We start from the raw sequence: 16,549 nt of genomic DNA, 5'->3' as shown, positions 1-16,549 counted from the left end.
GATGAAACTGAAGGACAGTATGATAAGTGAAATAAGTCAGAAACAGAAAGTGAAATACTGCATAATATCACTTACATGTGGAATCTAAAAGTCAAACTCATAAAAACGGGTGTATAATGGTGGCTGCCAGGGGTTGAAGGTTGGGCAAAATGGGGAGATGTTGGCCAAAGGGTATAAGGGTACAAAGTTTCAGTTTTGCAAGATGAAATCATCTTGGAAATCAAATGTTCAACATGGTGACTAAAGTTAATAACACTATATTGTATACTTGAAGTTTGCTAAGAGAGTACTAAGCATTCTCACTACCAAAAAAAGACAGTTAACTATGGGAGGTAATAGATATATTAATCAGTTTGATTTTGGTCATTATTTTACTACATATATATAAGTATATATATGTCTGCTGCTGCTGCTGCTAAGTCACTTCAGTCGTGTCCGACTCTGTGCGACCCCGTGGACAGCAGCCCACCAGGCTCCGCTGTCCCTGGGATTCTCCAGGCAAGAACACTGAACTGGGTTGCCATTTCCTTCTCCAATATATATGTATAGATAATATATATATACCTGTATATATAGATATACCTATGTGTGTGTGTGTGTGTGTATATATATATATATACATATATGTATAGATAAACCAAAACATCATGTTGCATATCTTAATACACACAATTTTTGTCAACTATACCTGGAGGGTAGAGGATGAAGGACTGTGCTTAACTGTACTGTGTCAATGTTATACTTTCCTGATTTTAGTCATTTTAATGTAATTATATAAGAGATTGTCCTTGTTTGTAGGAAATATATACTGAAGTACTTGATACCAGCAAATCTTTCTTTGAAGGTAGTCAATTATTTAAGAAGCCAAAGTTATGTTTAGATAAATTTATTGAAAATATAGGCAATAAAGAAAGACAAAAATATTATGAGTATAACATGATGAGTAACTACGAAACAACAAGATCAGATTTCACACATGAATGGAAGGCAACCATCCATTTCTGATAATGGCAAGCTAGACGGTCCTCCCACTGAAAACAATTAAAAATGCTGGCTAAAATATAACCACCATCATCACTGAAGATTTTCCAAGCCAAAAAGGAAAGCCAGAACTCGAAGAAATAAATGTAAATCTAGAGGACTTTTCCCTTAAAGGAATTTGCCAACGTATATAAACTTGAGGCGTTGGTTTGGGCAGTCTTAAAGAGAGACAAGAACATAATTCAAAGCCCACACCCAGGTCTCACTCAGGTCTACGAGAAGTCCTCCGCATTGAGCTTGAACAACAAAAAAGCTATATACTCACAGGCATGAGTGAAACCACAGAGTAGAATTCAACAAACCAACTGCACAAAACCTGAGATAATCAAATCAGGAAACAAGAAAAAAAGACTAAACTATAAAATGAGACTGAACAGCTCTCATAAACATATTAAAAAAAAAAAGCCAAATCCTTGCACAGAATGTGTTTATTTTTAATTGACACTAACTGGCACTGTTTCTCCAGAACAGGCACTTCATAAATATATAAATTGAGAAAAATGAATATCAAAATGGCCAATAAACACTGGAAAAGGTGATCAATTAGAATAATACATGAGGAAATGTAAAATAAAATCACAATATAATACCACTAGCCCACCAGAATGGCTCAAATTTTCAAAACAAATAATAACAAGTTTGGGCAAGAATGTGGAGCAACTAAAAACTTCACACTGCTGGTAAGGATGTAACTGGTACAAGCAACTTTGGAAAGCTATCTGGCAGCACCTACTAGAGCTGAAAACACCTACGATTCAGCACTTAGTTCCACTCTTACGTAGATACCTAACAGAAAATAGAGACACATACTTGCCAAAGGACACATACATACAGAATTAATAAATAATTCGTATGAATCTCACTAATATGCTAAGCAAAAGAGCATATGCCATATAAAAGTTCAGTAGCAAGCAGGACTAATCTAGAAGTCAGGATAGTGGTAGTCTTTGGAAGGAGGTAGTAACTGGAGGGAGAACACAAAATAATGCTGTTGTTCTTGATCTGGTTACATGGATCTGTTCCCTGTGAAAAGTCACCAGGCTATTATTTGTACCCTTTACTGTAATGTGTGCTGTATCACAATACAAAGTAATAAGACAAAAATTTTCAAATATTCAATAATGGGAAAAATACAGCATCTTACAAGGAGGTATCTACAGAGATTAAAAACAAAGGTATCTCTTCATGATGTCATTTCGGGCCCTAAGCCTGAAGACAGGAGTTGGAGGATTAACCGCCTAAAAAGACAGCCATTTACTCCCCTATGTATAAGGTCATCTCTCAACTAAACTCCATGTGCTCTGGAATATGAAATAGCGTAATTTCAAATTCTCAGCAGAAAAAGCATGAAATAACCACCCCTTTCCAAAACGGAAAAAAAAAAAAGACCTGGTGAATGTATGGCCCTTAAATATGAAGGGCCATATTTAAGGGGTGGGATGATGGGCACAAAGAATACTTCATTCTAAAACTAATTAAAAGTCTTTGAAAGGAGAGTAGTCTTTTGAAGTTGTTTCTGTGGCTGAATTGATGGCCTGAACCAACATTTTAAACCAACAGAACATTAATACAGCAGAACTATTGTCAATCTTCTCATTACAATGACCTTCCTTTATAATTTTATAGAATAGCTGCCAGACAACGACCAATCATTCCCGAGCTGGTCCACTCAGATACAGATGTGGTCTGCCACATATTAAAGACTCTACTGCCTAATAATGTTACTGTAAACATCTAGATGATTTTCTACATTTAACCTATACATATAAGCCCATGTCTAGATGGAACAAATTATTCAAGTACTAACATCATTTAGGGACCTATATCTTATTCACTGAAAGTATAGTGGCAGGATATTAGGATATTTATGGCTTTGAAAAGCTCACCTCCAGGAGAATCTAAAATTATTATTTATTATCTAGGCAATTTCTCTAAAACACTGTTCAACTGATACTTCTTATTTATTAAAGGAATACATATACAGAAAAGTTTCAAAATACAAACATGTTGTCACTATGTTATCACTCAAAAACAAATTAACAGTCACAAGAAACACAACTAAGAATTCATAAAAGCTGTTCCAACTTCCCCAAAACATACAAGATAACTCTCAGGAATGGCATACTAAATTCACAAGCAGTAATTATTCCCCAGCCCCAAATTCTCTCTCCTTTGTCTCATTCACCTTTATTCATCCTTCATGTCTCAACTTAGGAATTACTTATTATAAGAAGCCTCTCCTAATCACCCTCACCAAACTAAGATAAATGACATTCCTACATGTTCCCAAAGAATCCTGTTCTTCCCTGGTCTTATAATTGCATGATGATGAAGTTTAACACAAAGTAACATAAAACGGCTAAGCAAGAGGATCCAACTCCCTTCTCTCTTTCTCACTCTCGCTCATGCGCACGCTCGCTCTCTCTCTCTCTCTCTCTCTCTCTCTCTCTCTCGTGCACGCTCTCTCTCTCTCTCACATACACACACAAAGATGAAATGTTAATTCAGTTCAATTAGAACATACACTTCTGTGACAACCCCTCAAGCCAGTAACTCATAAAAAGTATTTATATTGTCCAGTCAATTTTTTCCCAAAGATTTAAAAATATCTCAGGCAGTCTCAATTCAAACAGAAGTTTTGGTCCTGATAACTCTGTCACATGCTTTCCCTAAAAGCACATGCTCTAGAACTTTGTTTATTCAATTATAAGGCCTATCACTGACCTCTGTTAGACCTCTAAGAGACATTTAACCAGGAGAAGGGGCGCAGCACAATGCTGTGAAAGAGACGGACTTCCAAACACACAGGAAACAGCTATCACTCTTCTTCCTGCCACCGTGAGATTTTTAATTTTCTAATAAAAAAGAAAAACTTTTTCGTAAAAAATAAAAGACACAATAATTAACTTGATAATTGTTAAAAATGGTGCACATGGGTTCACTGGGCTTCCCTGATAGCTCAGCTGGTAAGGAATCCGCCTGCAATGCAGGAGACCCTAGTTCAATTCCTGGGTCAGGCAGATCCGCTGGAGAAGGGATAGGCTACCCACTCCAGTATTCTCAGGCTTCCCTTGTGGCTCAGCTGGTAAAGAATCTGCCTGCGATGTGGAAGACCTGGCTTTGATCCTTGGGTTGGGAAGATCCCCTGGAGAAGGGAAAGGCTACCCACTCCAGTATTCTGGCTGCAGAATTCCATGGACTGTATAGTCCATGGGGTCTCAAAGAGTTGGACATGACTGAGCCACTTTCACTTTCATGTAGGTTCATTACGCAATTTGCCTCTACTTTTACGTATGTACAAAATCCAATTTAGAGAATTTAATTACTTCCATTCTTACCACTGGAGAAGGCAATGGCACCCCACTCCAGTACTTTTGCCTGAAAATCCCGTGGACGGAGGAGCCTGGTGGGCTGCAGTCTATGGGGTTGCTAGAGTCGGACACGACTGAGCGACTTCACTTTCACTTTTCACTTTCATGCATTGGAGAAGGAAATGGCAACCCACTCCAGTGTTCTTGCCTGGAGAGTCCCAGGGATGGGGAGGCCTGGTGGGCTGCCGTCTCTGGGGTTGCAGAGTCGGACACGACTGAAGCAACTTAGCAGCAGCAGCATTCTTACCACTTCAATTATTTTAGTTTTTAATTAACCAATGGCCCTTCAATAATGTTAAGAATATTAACTTCCCCCTGAACCAAACGTCAATAAATAACTAGTTTGGAGGGTATGGTTAGCTGAACCCTGAGATAAGAAAGCTGAATGATACATTCACCATTAACTGTTCAATGCTAAATATATCTGAGAAGAAATCAGGACTCTGACATATAACTTGGAGACACAGCTCCACCATCTAGCCTGTCAACAGTGGATTATTCTAGTTAACGCAATAGACACTGGACTTCACTGTGCTAGGGTCGTTAGAAAATAGAAAAATGAATATGCTGGGGGTCCTTGTTCACTAGCTGTCCTCAATTTTGTGTTACCTCTCAAAAACTCATTCCCATGCCATCCACCCCTTTACTATCTGCTATCTCTCCAGGTCATTTCCTCTGCTGTCCTGATCCTCAGTTCCTTTTTCCCTATCTCTGTCAAGCTTGTCAAAATCTCAAACCACTCACTCCACTCCGGCCATACTAACTTCTTAGCCATTCCTTGAAAACCTCAAGTACACGCCTACCTTCATGTTTTCCTACTTCTTGGCCTGGAACAGTCTTCCCCTCTTAGATACATGGTAGTTGTTGTCCAGTCACTAAATAGTACCTGACTCTCTGCGACGCCATGAACTGCAGCACACCATGTTTCCCTGTCTACCACTATCTCCTGGAGTCTGCTCAAGTTCATGTTCATTGACTCAGTGATGCTATCTAACCATCTCATCCTCTGATACATGGTATGTTCCCTCATTTTTTTCAGCTGTCTGCTCAAATGAGACCTTTCATGTGACTACCACAGAAATTCAGCCGCTACCCCTGCCAGATACTTCACTACACTATTTTACTCAATTATATTTATTACCATCTAACATATTCCAATTTATGGACTTCCCTGATGGCTCAGATGGTAAAGCGTCTGCCTACAACACAGGAGACCCGGGTTCAATCCCAGGGTCGGGAAGACCTCCTGGAGAAGGAAATGGCAACCCACTCCAGGATTCTTACCTGGAAAATCCCATGGACGGAGGAACCTGGTAGGCTACAATCCATGGGGTTGCGAAGAGTTGGAGACGACTGAGCGACTTCTCAACACACAAACACATTCCAATTTATCATCAAGTCTAACAAATTATCTTTCTTCCATTGTAAGATAAATTCTGACTTTCAGTTCAGTTCAGTTGCTCGGTCGTGTCTGACTCTTTGTGACCCCATGAACTGCAGCACACCAGGCCTCCCTGTCCAGCACCAACTCCCAGAGTTTACTCAAACTCATGTCCATTGAGTCAGTGATGCCATCCAACCATCTCATCCTCTGTTGTCCCCTTCTCCTCCTGCCTTCAATCTTTCCCAGCATCAGGGTCTTTTCAAATGAGTCAGTTCTTCACATCAGGTGGCCCAAAGTATTGAATTTTCAGCTTCAGCATCAGTCCTTCCAAAGACTATTCAGGACTGATTTCCTTTAGGATGGACTGGTTGGACCTTCTTGCAGTCCAAGGGACTCACAAGAGTCTTCTCCAACACCACAATTCAAAAGCATCAATTCTTCGGTGCTCAGCTTTCTTTATAGTCCAACTCTCACATCCATACATTACTACTAGAAAAATCATAGCTTTCACTAGACAGAATTTTGTTGGCTAAGTAATGTCTCTGCTTTTTAATAAGCTGTCTAGGATGGTCATAATTTTTCTTCCAAGGAGCAAGTGTCTTTTAATTTCATGGCTGCAGTCACCATGTGCAGTGATTTTGGAGTCCAAATAAATAAAGTCTCTCACTGTTTCCACTGTTTCACCATCTATTTGCCATGAAGTGATGGGACCAGATGCCATGATCTTAATCTTGTGAATGTTGAGTTTTAAGCCAACTTTTTCACTCTTTTCTTTCATTGTAAGATTTTTCTTCCATCTTCCATTGTAACATTTTTCTTCCATCGTAAGATAAATGCTGACTTTAGAAGTGTTAAAATCAGTAAGGTCCTGTACTCGTTGACCACTAGGTGGCAGTCATCAGGTGTCACTATCTACATGCACAACCTTAATAGTTGTCTTTTTGTGTTTTTTTTTAATTGTAGTATAGTTACTTTACAATGCTGTGTTACTTTCTTTTGTACAGCAAAGTAAATAAGTTATACATATACATATATCCCCTGTTTTCAATTTCCTTCCCATATAGGTCACCACAGAGCACTGAGGTCCCTGTGCTATACAGGGACCTCATTAGTATACATAGCAGTATATAGTCGTTCTTAATATCAATTCTTTTAAGTGTTGACACTACTGACACTACATGTGCTTAGTCTGTCAGTTAAAAATCTCTTGATTTAAATTCAAACAATCCTATATATAATATCTATCAATAATTTACATATAATTTACATTCAACACATTTTTAAAATATCAAGTATTCATAATAATGTAGAATAACCAGAAAGAACTTTCATAGACTGCTAATGAGAATGTAAACAAAACAGCAACTTTAAACTATTTAGCAATATATACTAAAGCTTATAATATGCATATTTCAAGCAAGCCCACTTCTGGTTATATACGCAACAGAAATGCATACAAACATTCAACCAACAGATATATCCAAGAATATCCATAGCAGTACTATTCATATTAGCTCAAAACTAGAAACAAGCACTTCCCCCAGTAGTCCAGTGGTTAAGACTCCACGCTTCCACTACAGGGGGCACAAGTTCATTCCCAGGTCCAGTAACTAAAATCCCATATGCCATGAAACATGGCCAGAAAACAAACAAACAAAACCAGAAACTAACCAAATTCCCAGCAACAGAAGAACGGATAACTTCTGGTATATTCACACAACAAAAGACAACAGAGAAAACAAGTATACCTCACAATATGAATGACTCTTACAATATACAGTTAAAACATCAAAGTCAGACACAAAAGAACAGACACTATATGATTCCATTTCTACAAAGCTCACAAACGGGTAAATTAATTTATGGTGTTAAAAGTCAGAAAAGTGGAAGTCACTCAGTCATGTCCAACTCTTTGCAACCCCATGGACTACACAGTCCATGGAATTCTCCAGGCCAGAATACTGGAGTGGGTAAGTTGTTCCCTTCTCCAGGGGATCTTGTCAACCCTGGAATTGAACCAGGGTCTCCCACATTGCAGGCGGATTCTTTACCAGCTGAGCTACCAGGGAACCCCATGTTAAAAGTAAGAGAGGAGTAGTAACTGAAGACGGTATAAGGGGGCTTCTGGGGCACTGAAAATATTCTACTTCTTGATCTGGATACTGGTTACACATGTGTATTTAATTTGAGAAAATTGAGTTTTCACTATAGTAAAGGGAGTAGAATAAATTGAGGAGTCCTTCTACTCTATTTGCTCCCTAAACCTACCCTCCTCACCTCTCTGTAGACCATTTCTGTCTCCAACTGAGCCAGGATAGGAGCAGAAACAATATTTAGCAGCTACTATATGTCAGGCTTCCCTGGTGGCTCAGCTGGTTTTCCCAGCAGTTCAGTGGTCAGGACTTCAAGCTCTCACTGTTCAGGGCCTGGGTTCAGTCCCTGATCAGGGAACTAAGATGCCCCAAGCCACATGGCATGGCCAAAAAAAAAAGATGACAGCTTGATGAAGAGGAAAGAGTAGTAGAGACTTGAAGATGGAGGGCCTGGATTTGAGTTCTGGTCCCACAGTTGTTGTGACTCTGCAAAAGTCAGAGACTCTCTGGATGTCAGTGTCTTAAGACCTACCCTGTCTACAAGTTGCTCTAAGGATCAAAATGAGATAACATACGTAAAAGGATTCTGTAGAGATAACACATTGTGGTTATCCATTTATTCATCTAACGAATATTTACTGAGCATCTACAATATTCTAGACTCTAGGGTTTCAAAGGTGAACAAGACTGGCAAGGTCCCTACTCTCATGAAACTTCATACTTGTAAGTGGGAGACATAATAAACAGATAAATGGGCAAGAGTTTCCAACAGTGATAAATGCTCTAAAGAAAACAAAACAGAGTGATGTGAAAAAGAGTGGAAAGGGAACTACTTTAGATGGAATAGTCATAGAAGGCCAGGCTGAAGTGACATAGCTCAAACCTCAAAGGATTCTTCAGCGAGGTAAAGAAGCAAGCAAACAGGTGCTGTAGGCATAAGGAACAAGGTAAGTTTGACCTGTTGAAGCACTGAAAAAATGAGGTAAGCGTGGAACACAAGGAACCTTACATCAGCAGACAAGGCTGAAAAAGTGGACAGGGGCTAAATCCAATATGGCTGGATTGTTGTAAGAATACTATCAGTACCATAAAGCTTTTCTTTTTATTAACGTGGCCAAATTGAATCATCATGCAAATTATCTAGTGTACCCATTCGCAAAAGTAGGACATTTCCAACTTTCTACGTGAGCAACTCTATGGCCAAAAAATAAGTAGAAAGATCCTATACAATGGCCCTAGCCATAAAATTCTTAAGAACTACATACAAAAACATCATTTATTATGATGTTTGGAAAGTTAAATAGTTAAAAACCTCAAGAGCAAACAGAAATGACAGAATTATAGAATGATTTGAAAAAAAAAAAAAGGTTTTTAACAGAAAAAGTGTCACTGCATTCAGCAAATATTTATCAAGCACCTACTTTGTGCCAGGCATGCTCTAAGCGCTAGAGATACATCAATGAACAAATCAGTGAAGATTTAAGCAATAATTGAGCAGAAGATTTAACTGTAGAAATATAATACCAGAACTGAACTTCAACTTATTTTATGTCTCAGCATTTTCTAAAATAGGAATCATAGGCTTAGTCATATGCACCTGTCAGAAAGCAAACTTACCAAGGAATTCTTAATCACTTCACTCCTATAAAATTCTGGAAAAGAAGAAAAAGAACAATAAGTGATGTGGAAGAAAATAAGCTCACTAACTCTTAATCCCATAAATTTTTTAACATATGCTCTAGTAAAAAAAAAAAAAAACCAACACTTCAAACATTTTCAAGGGTCTCTCTATATATTTATCTGTAAAAATTAAAATACAGATAATTATGAAATAAAAGTTTTTTAATTGAAGCATAGTTGATTTACAATGTGTTAGTTTCTAATATACAGCAAAGTGATTCAGTTGTACATATACAAATATTTATTCTTTTTCATATTCTTTCCCATTACAGTTTATTATAGGATATTGAATATAGTTCCCTGTGCTACACAGTAAGACCCTGTCTAAAATTAAAAAGTTTTAAAGGGAAAAACACTGGTAAAGAAAGGTCAAAATCTATTAAGATTTAATTTAGTTATTTTTCCCTGACTGGCTCCTTTTACCCCAGAGTCTAAGGTAAGGCCTTAAAAACTCAGACTTTATTCTCCCTTAACTACTGCCATCGTCTACAACCAATTCCATATGCTCCGCTTGTCTCAAACATCTCCAGTGATTATCCATTGTAGTACTGTGGAAAGAACACTCATCTAGCAACCAGGTGACCAAAGTTCTAGCTCTACATGTCATTAACATTCTGCTCTCATTTCCCTGGGCCCATTTCTTCATGACACTTTTGACAATCAGACTATCAAGGCCTTCTGTAATCACTAAAATTCCATGATTCTATACACCTTCATTTATACTGTAAATGTTACAAAACCTGAAGATACAATTAAGAGAGAGACTGTGTCAGAGGTTCAGTGAAGATACAATCAAAAGAAAGACTGTGTCAGAGGTTCAGACAGACATTCCTAAGAACCCTTCAATACTGCCTCTGTTGTCTCTGCCAAAGTTACGCTGTGATGCTCTGTCAATGCAGAGCCTACAAGGACTCTGTACCCGTATGCTGCTATCGGGCAATATTCCCCATGGGTGATGCACATATCACTGATACATGAGACGACTCTTAGGTGATACGTGGATAAACTTTACTTTTTTCTAACATTGAAATTTATGACTCATATACCCAACCCCTAATAGTAAGCTCCATAAGGGCAATACCATTTGTTTTATATAACTGCTGTCTCCTCAACACATAAAAACTATTCCTGGCACAGAGTAGGCACTCAGTAAAATTTTGATTGAATCAACAACTTCACAGACTGTGGAAAAATGGACTTCTTAAAATATATTCAGTATGTAGCACTAGAGATGAAATTCAAAGAGAGTAAAACTTGCCAAAGTAGTCCACAAGACTGAAGTTTGGGAATCATCAAGCAGTAAAGGAAAAGTGGACCTGGATATAAAGTTCTAATGGGCAAAGTCTTTTGGTTAAAATGTTTCTTCACAAAACACAGCATCTATACTATTCTATGCTTGTCTTCCCTTAAAAAATAGTAATAGTGATAGTCATCCTATTTTTTGGCAAGACAGCCACAACACACTAATGAAAAAAACAAGTTCTATGAGAGAATTTACCACAGGATCCAAATTTTTACAATTACATGAACATTTATCTTAAGTGATAGGGTTAGGCTGCTTACTTTTATTTATTGCTTGGCAGTTTTTAAATTTTTCTATTTTAAACAATTACTTTAAGAGAAGGGATAATTCTAATTGTTTTTAAAAGGAAAGTTTTCTTGATGAATATTTAAGTTACTGATAGTTTTTGGATATTTCAAGTAATATTATATATAATCTTTGAAAGATATATATTCTAAGACACATGAATCTATAAGATAGACTTCAAGTGAAATTGCAAGATAAAAGGAAAAAAAAGCTTGAATTTGATAGATATTGCCAGATTGTTCTCTATAAACACTGTACCAATTTACAGTCCCACTTAACAGTAGCCAACCCTACACATTTGTGTTTTTTTAATTAGTTAATTCACTGGCTGTGCTGGGTCTTCATTGCTGCATGCGGCGTTTCTCTAGTTGCGGAGAGTCGGCGCTACTCTAACTGCAGTGCACAGGCTTCTCACTGCTGTGGCTGCTCCTGTCACAGAACACAGGCTCTAGGCACTCGGGCTTCAGTAGCTGCAGCACACGGGCTCAGCAGTAGTGGCTTGCAGGGTCCACCGCAGGCTCAGTAGCTGTGGCACAAGGGGCCTAGCTGCTCCACAGCACGTGGGATCTTCCCAGAGCAGGGATCAAACCCATGTCCCCTGCACTGGCAGTTGGATTCTTAACCACTGGACCACAAGGGAACCCTAACCCTCAGTATTACTCTTTTCATTTTTTCCCAACAGTTAACCAATGCCAATCATAAATTGGCTACATAAATGTACATACATATGTATGTCCATGTGTGTATATATATACATATGTTCTTCTCTAATATGCATACATATACTTTAATTCATTCCCAATATGTTTCTGGGGCGGGGAGAGTTTTAGGGCTAAAATTGTGTTGCTTGTTATTACAAGGTACTCTCACTTAATATACTTTTGTATTGTCTAAATTTGCTGCAAGTATGTAAAACTTTTTAAAGCAATGAAAAAAAATTAAAGCTATTCCTTTTTTCTTTTGAGAGAATTCCTCAGCTTAATCTATAAAGTGTCTAAATTAAAGAGTCTCCAACAAATATATTTCCAGCTCTAAAAAAATGAACAGCATTATTTTTTTCAAAACTTTGCTGACTAACTATATATATACATAAATGAAACTAAACAATTTGCTTTCCCCATTAGACCCTCAAAATGGATTTGCTAATTTTAATGGAGAAGGGTCAACAAAGGAGCCATTCAGTTTGGCAAGGAATCACCGAGTCTAAAGTAATTTCTAAAGTGTTAAATGTGGGCCTCCACTGTCTATCACTCTGCTACACTTTGACTGTCAATGAAATCAGCAACATGGTGCACAACAGAATAGTGAATTCAGGAGAATTTAAAGTGAAAAAAACAGTTCCAGTCCCCAATGCACCATGTATAAGCTTGACCCTGGACAAGTCAATTAACTTTTCTGGGCCATAGTTTCTTCACCTTTAAAGGAGAATGACACCTGGAAAATAACAGGGTTGTTATGAGGCTCAAATGAAATACTGAGTTAACAATACTTTATAAGCTATCATTGTTATTAATATAATTCTATGAATTTTTATTAATTCAACTTGAGCAAAACTATTAGACAAATAAATTTTCAAAAAGATATCATGCAAGACTAGTTTTACATGAAAGGGACTATTAGATACAAATTCTTCTCTATCCATGCTAAGACCTAAACAAACAAAGCAAGCAGAGATTGCAAAGCATGGTTCCAATGGCATGTCAAACATGCTATTATATAGCATTCCATTTATTTAACAAATGCTTTTTTAGTATCTCAACCTCACTCAAAAAGAAGAAACAAACTTAGACTCTATTATGAAACTATTTTTCAACTATCGGATTGGTGAAATTTCACAAGTTTGATTGCACAGTCTGCTGGTCAGGCTGTAGGGAAAAGGGTGCCCATGCACAGCAGATGGGAATGTCAACAGGACAATTTTGTAATATTTGTACTTCCACTCTGGAATTTTCCCCCACAGCCTTACTAGCACTCACACAAAATAATATATACCAATGAAACTGCTCATGGTAACGCTGTGTATATAGCAAAAGACCAGAACAACTAAATGCTCATCAAAAGAAGTCAGTTAAATAAATTATGGCACAACTGTTCAATGCAAAACTAAACAGAAAAAAAGAAAATTAGAGAAGCTGTTTATGAAATTATATGGGAAGACATCTAAAATATATTAAGTGAAAAATGCAAGGCACAGAAATATATATATACATATACAATTGGTACAATTTTTACTCACAATTGCATAAAGAATCTCAGGGTACAGCAAAAAACTAGCAAGATGGAACAGGTGAGAGGAAGATTTTAATATAAACCTTCATATATATTTTTTGAGCCATGGACTGTATTAGCTATTCAAAAATTAAATGAAAATATCTGGGGGCTTACTTTGTGCCAAGCATTATTCCAAGTATTGGAAACAGTGCGGTGAACAAAACTGACCCAGAAATTTCTACTCAAATGGAGCTTACATTTAGTGGAGAGACATGCATTCAGCAAATAAGTAAACATACAGTTATGTCAGACGATCTGGAGTATTGTGGAGAAAAATCCAACACAATAGACGGGGAGAAGAGTCACAATTTTTAAAAGGGTTAGTCAGTGATCAAGCAGAGTTTCTCTGAGGAAACATCTGGAGTGAAGACCTGGAAGAAGGCAGAGGAGCTAGTCGTGTGGCCATCAGGAGGAGAGTCCGGGCAGGCGCCTTAAACTGAAGCCGATTTGAATTCAAGGAAGGCAAGAAGGGCAGGAGGCATGGAACAGAGAGAACTAGAAGAGGAGAAAGAGGTAAGTGCCAAGAGGTGACAGACGGCCAGTTCATGAAGGCCTAGGAAACAAAAAGAACTTCAGCTTTTACTCTGAATGAAACAGGAAGCCACTGGAGGGTTTGGGGGGAGGAATAACAGGACCTGACTTTCATCTTAAAGGATCTTGGTTGAGACCACACTGAAAAGAATGCATGGGCAGACAGACCTGTTAGAAGTCTACTTCAGCAACTCACGCACGATAGTTTGGAGGTAGTAAGAAAAGAGAAGATTATAGATACATTTGGTAGTAAGAACCAAAAACATCTGCTGAAAAATTGGGTATGGAATATAAAAGAGGACAATGCAGGGTGATTCCAAGGTTTCTGGCCAAGCCAATGGAAAGAGTTGCCATTTTCTGACAGAGGGATGAATACAGGAGACAGATCAGAGTTAGAACATCAGACTCACTGTTGAATCTATCAAGTTTAAGTCACCTCCTAGGCTCCAAATGGAGATGCACAGTAGGCAACCGAATACATGAGTTCAGAGGGGAGGCGAAGCTAAAGAAACACATTTGTAAGCTGTTAGAGTGACAAGTGATATTTGAAATTATGACACATGCATGAGACCACCAAACTGAACTATGTAGAGGTCATCTTCTAGTGTATCAAAATAACTGGTTGGTATTCCAGGAAAGCACAGGCACTCACATTTCACGGGGGAGAAATAACTATGGCTGAAGAACAAACTTGATTTTATAAAACTTCCAAGATTAAGAAGGAAGCAGGATTAGAATCTAGTTCCTCATCCATTAACACAAAGCTTTGTTCTCTGAGAATGTAATAAATGGTGTTCAATTGAACTACCTGAGAAATAGACAATCTCCTAAGAGCACTAAAAAAAAGTGTCAAAAATCAAAAAGACTCACTCATAACTTCTTATGCTCTGCTGTGAATTCAGCTGAAATAAAAGAATAACTAAGAAATCAGCATTTCAGATATTCTTCCAATTAAAAAAAAAAACAAAAACAAACTTCTTTTGAAACTGAGAAATGATGCCACTAGGTAGGTGGTACAGGTGGCTTTTAAGAAGAGCCCATAGGCCTTCCATTGTGGTCATCCTACACCAAGGGCCACATAATGATCATGCAATGAATATCCAAGTTTATCATCACAGCTCCAAGAAGACAGTTCAGTTCAGTCACTCAGTCATGTCCAACTCTTTGTGACCCTATGAATCGCAGCACGCCAAGCCTCCCTGTCCATCACCAACTCCCGGAGTTTACCCAAACTTATGTCCATCGAGTCGGTGATGCCATCCAGCCATCTCATCTTCTGTCGTCCCCTTCTCCTCCTGCCCCCAATCCCTCCCAGCCTCAGGGTCTTTTCCAGTGAGTCAACTCTTTGCATGAGGTGGCCAAAATATTGGAGTTTCAGCTTCAGCATGAGTCCTTCCAATGAACACCCAGGACTGATCTCCTTTAGGATGGACTGGTTGGATCTCCTTGCAGTCCAAGGGATTTGCAAGAGTCTTCTCCAACACCACAGTTCAAAAGCATCAATTCTTTAGCGCTCAGCTTTCTTCACAGTCCAACTCTCACATCCATACATGACCACTGGAAAAACCATAGCCTTGACTAGACGGACCTTTGTTGGCAAAGTAATGTCTCTGCTTTTTTAATATGCTGTCTAGGTTGGTCATAATTTTCCTTCCAAGGAGTAAGCATCTTTTAATTTCAGGGTGGTATTAATTAGGCTTACTAAGGAAAGAGTTTTCTGGTTCCTCCTATGGCAGTGAAAAGTTACAGAGCCGAACATGTGGGCCCAACAAGTCTATTATGTCAATAGACTTCATTCAACCATGACATTCTGGAGCAGAGGGAAGTTTCAGAAATCATCAATCCTCTCATTTTAGAAATAAATCAACAGCACACAAGAGGAACTAAATGCCGCAGCCGAAGGGCTTGCCAGTCAGTGACAGACCCAATACCACTACTAGACACTGAACTTCCCTGTGGTCTGAAACCTGCTAGTCCCTTATTGTGTTAATAACCATTTTATTGAAATAACTTCAAGAAACAGTCAAAAAAAAAAAAAACAACAGAAATATTCCATAATAACTTCTAAGCTCAAGATATAAAGTAAACTAGAGAGGACAAGAAAAAGAACAACAACAAAAAAATCACTTTGTTTTCATTGTATCTCTTGGACAAGTTTTTATATCATGGTCATCAACCAGTCCCATGACTACTCTTTAGAAACTACTATTATGCCTGTTAACATTACAATTCCAATAATAATTGCTATCATTTACCAAATACTTAAAATGTACTAAGTTCAATGTCAGTAACTATTATCAGAGGTAACACTGGAGCAAGAACACAGAAGTTCTAACAAAGACAACCAAGAACTAATTATATGGAACCTATAAAAAATGTAAAGTACTTTGGCATTGTCATATATTGCTAGTGATGAAGCCAATTAGTGAGCAGCAGACCAAATGTAATAAGATCTGCAAAAATACTTATACCTTAGCACAGATAGTGATCAAACTGTTTCATTTTTCTTCTGGACACATAAGAAGACAATATTTTCCCATCCCCTGTTCACCTAAAAAGGATGATGTAACTGATATATGGCTAAGGGAAT

At 38.0% G+C, this 16,549-nt stretch overlaps 1 protein-coding gene across 14 annotated transcripts in view; it reads right to left on the bottom strand.

Annotated features, from left to right (window-relative positions):
- Positions 1-16,549, bottom strand: part of UVRAG (UV radiation resistance associated) — a 331,316-nt gene that overhangs the window by 276,308 nt on the left and 38,459 nt on the right. For 11 of the 14 annotated variants that reach the window (XR_015141562.1, XR_015141561.1, XR_015141563.1 and 8 more), the window contains exon 3: positions 9,507-9,541. The exons of the other annotated variants lie outside the window; for them this stretch is intronic. Coding sequence is in view for 7 of the 11 variants with exons in the window: in XM_086338466.1 (XP_086194592.1) it covers positions 9,507-9,541 (35 nt within the window). In the remaining 4 variants the exon portion in view is untranslated. The remainder of the gene's footprint in view (positions 1-9,506; positions 9,542-16,549) is intronic. 14 annotated transcript variants of the gene reach the window in all.

This window comes from Bos grunniens, chromosome 15 (genome assembly GCF_055505025.1).
Source record: "Bos grunniens cultivar Pamir isolate PY7600 chromosome 15, Bosgru_T2T1.0, whole genome shotgun sequence".
NCBI classification, from domain to species: domain Eukaryota; kingdom Metazoa; phylum Chordata; class Mammalia; order Artiodactyla; family Bovidae; genus Bos; species Bos grunniens.
The sequence above is the reverse complement of the archived record's forward strand: the minus strand, read 5'-3'. Positions and strand labels throughout refer to the sequence as shown.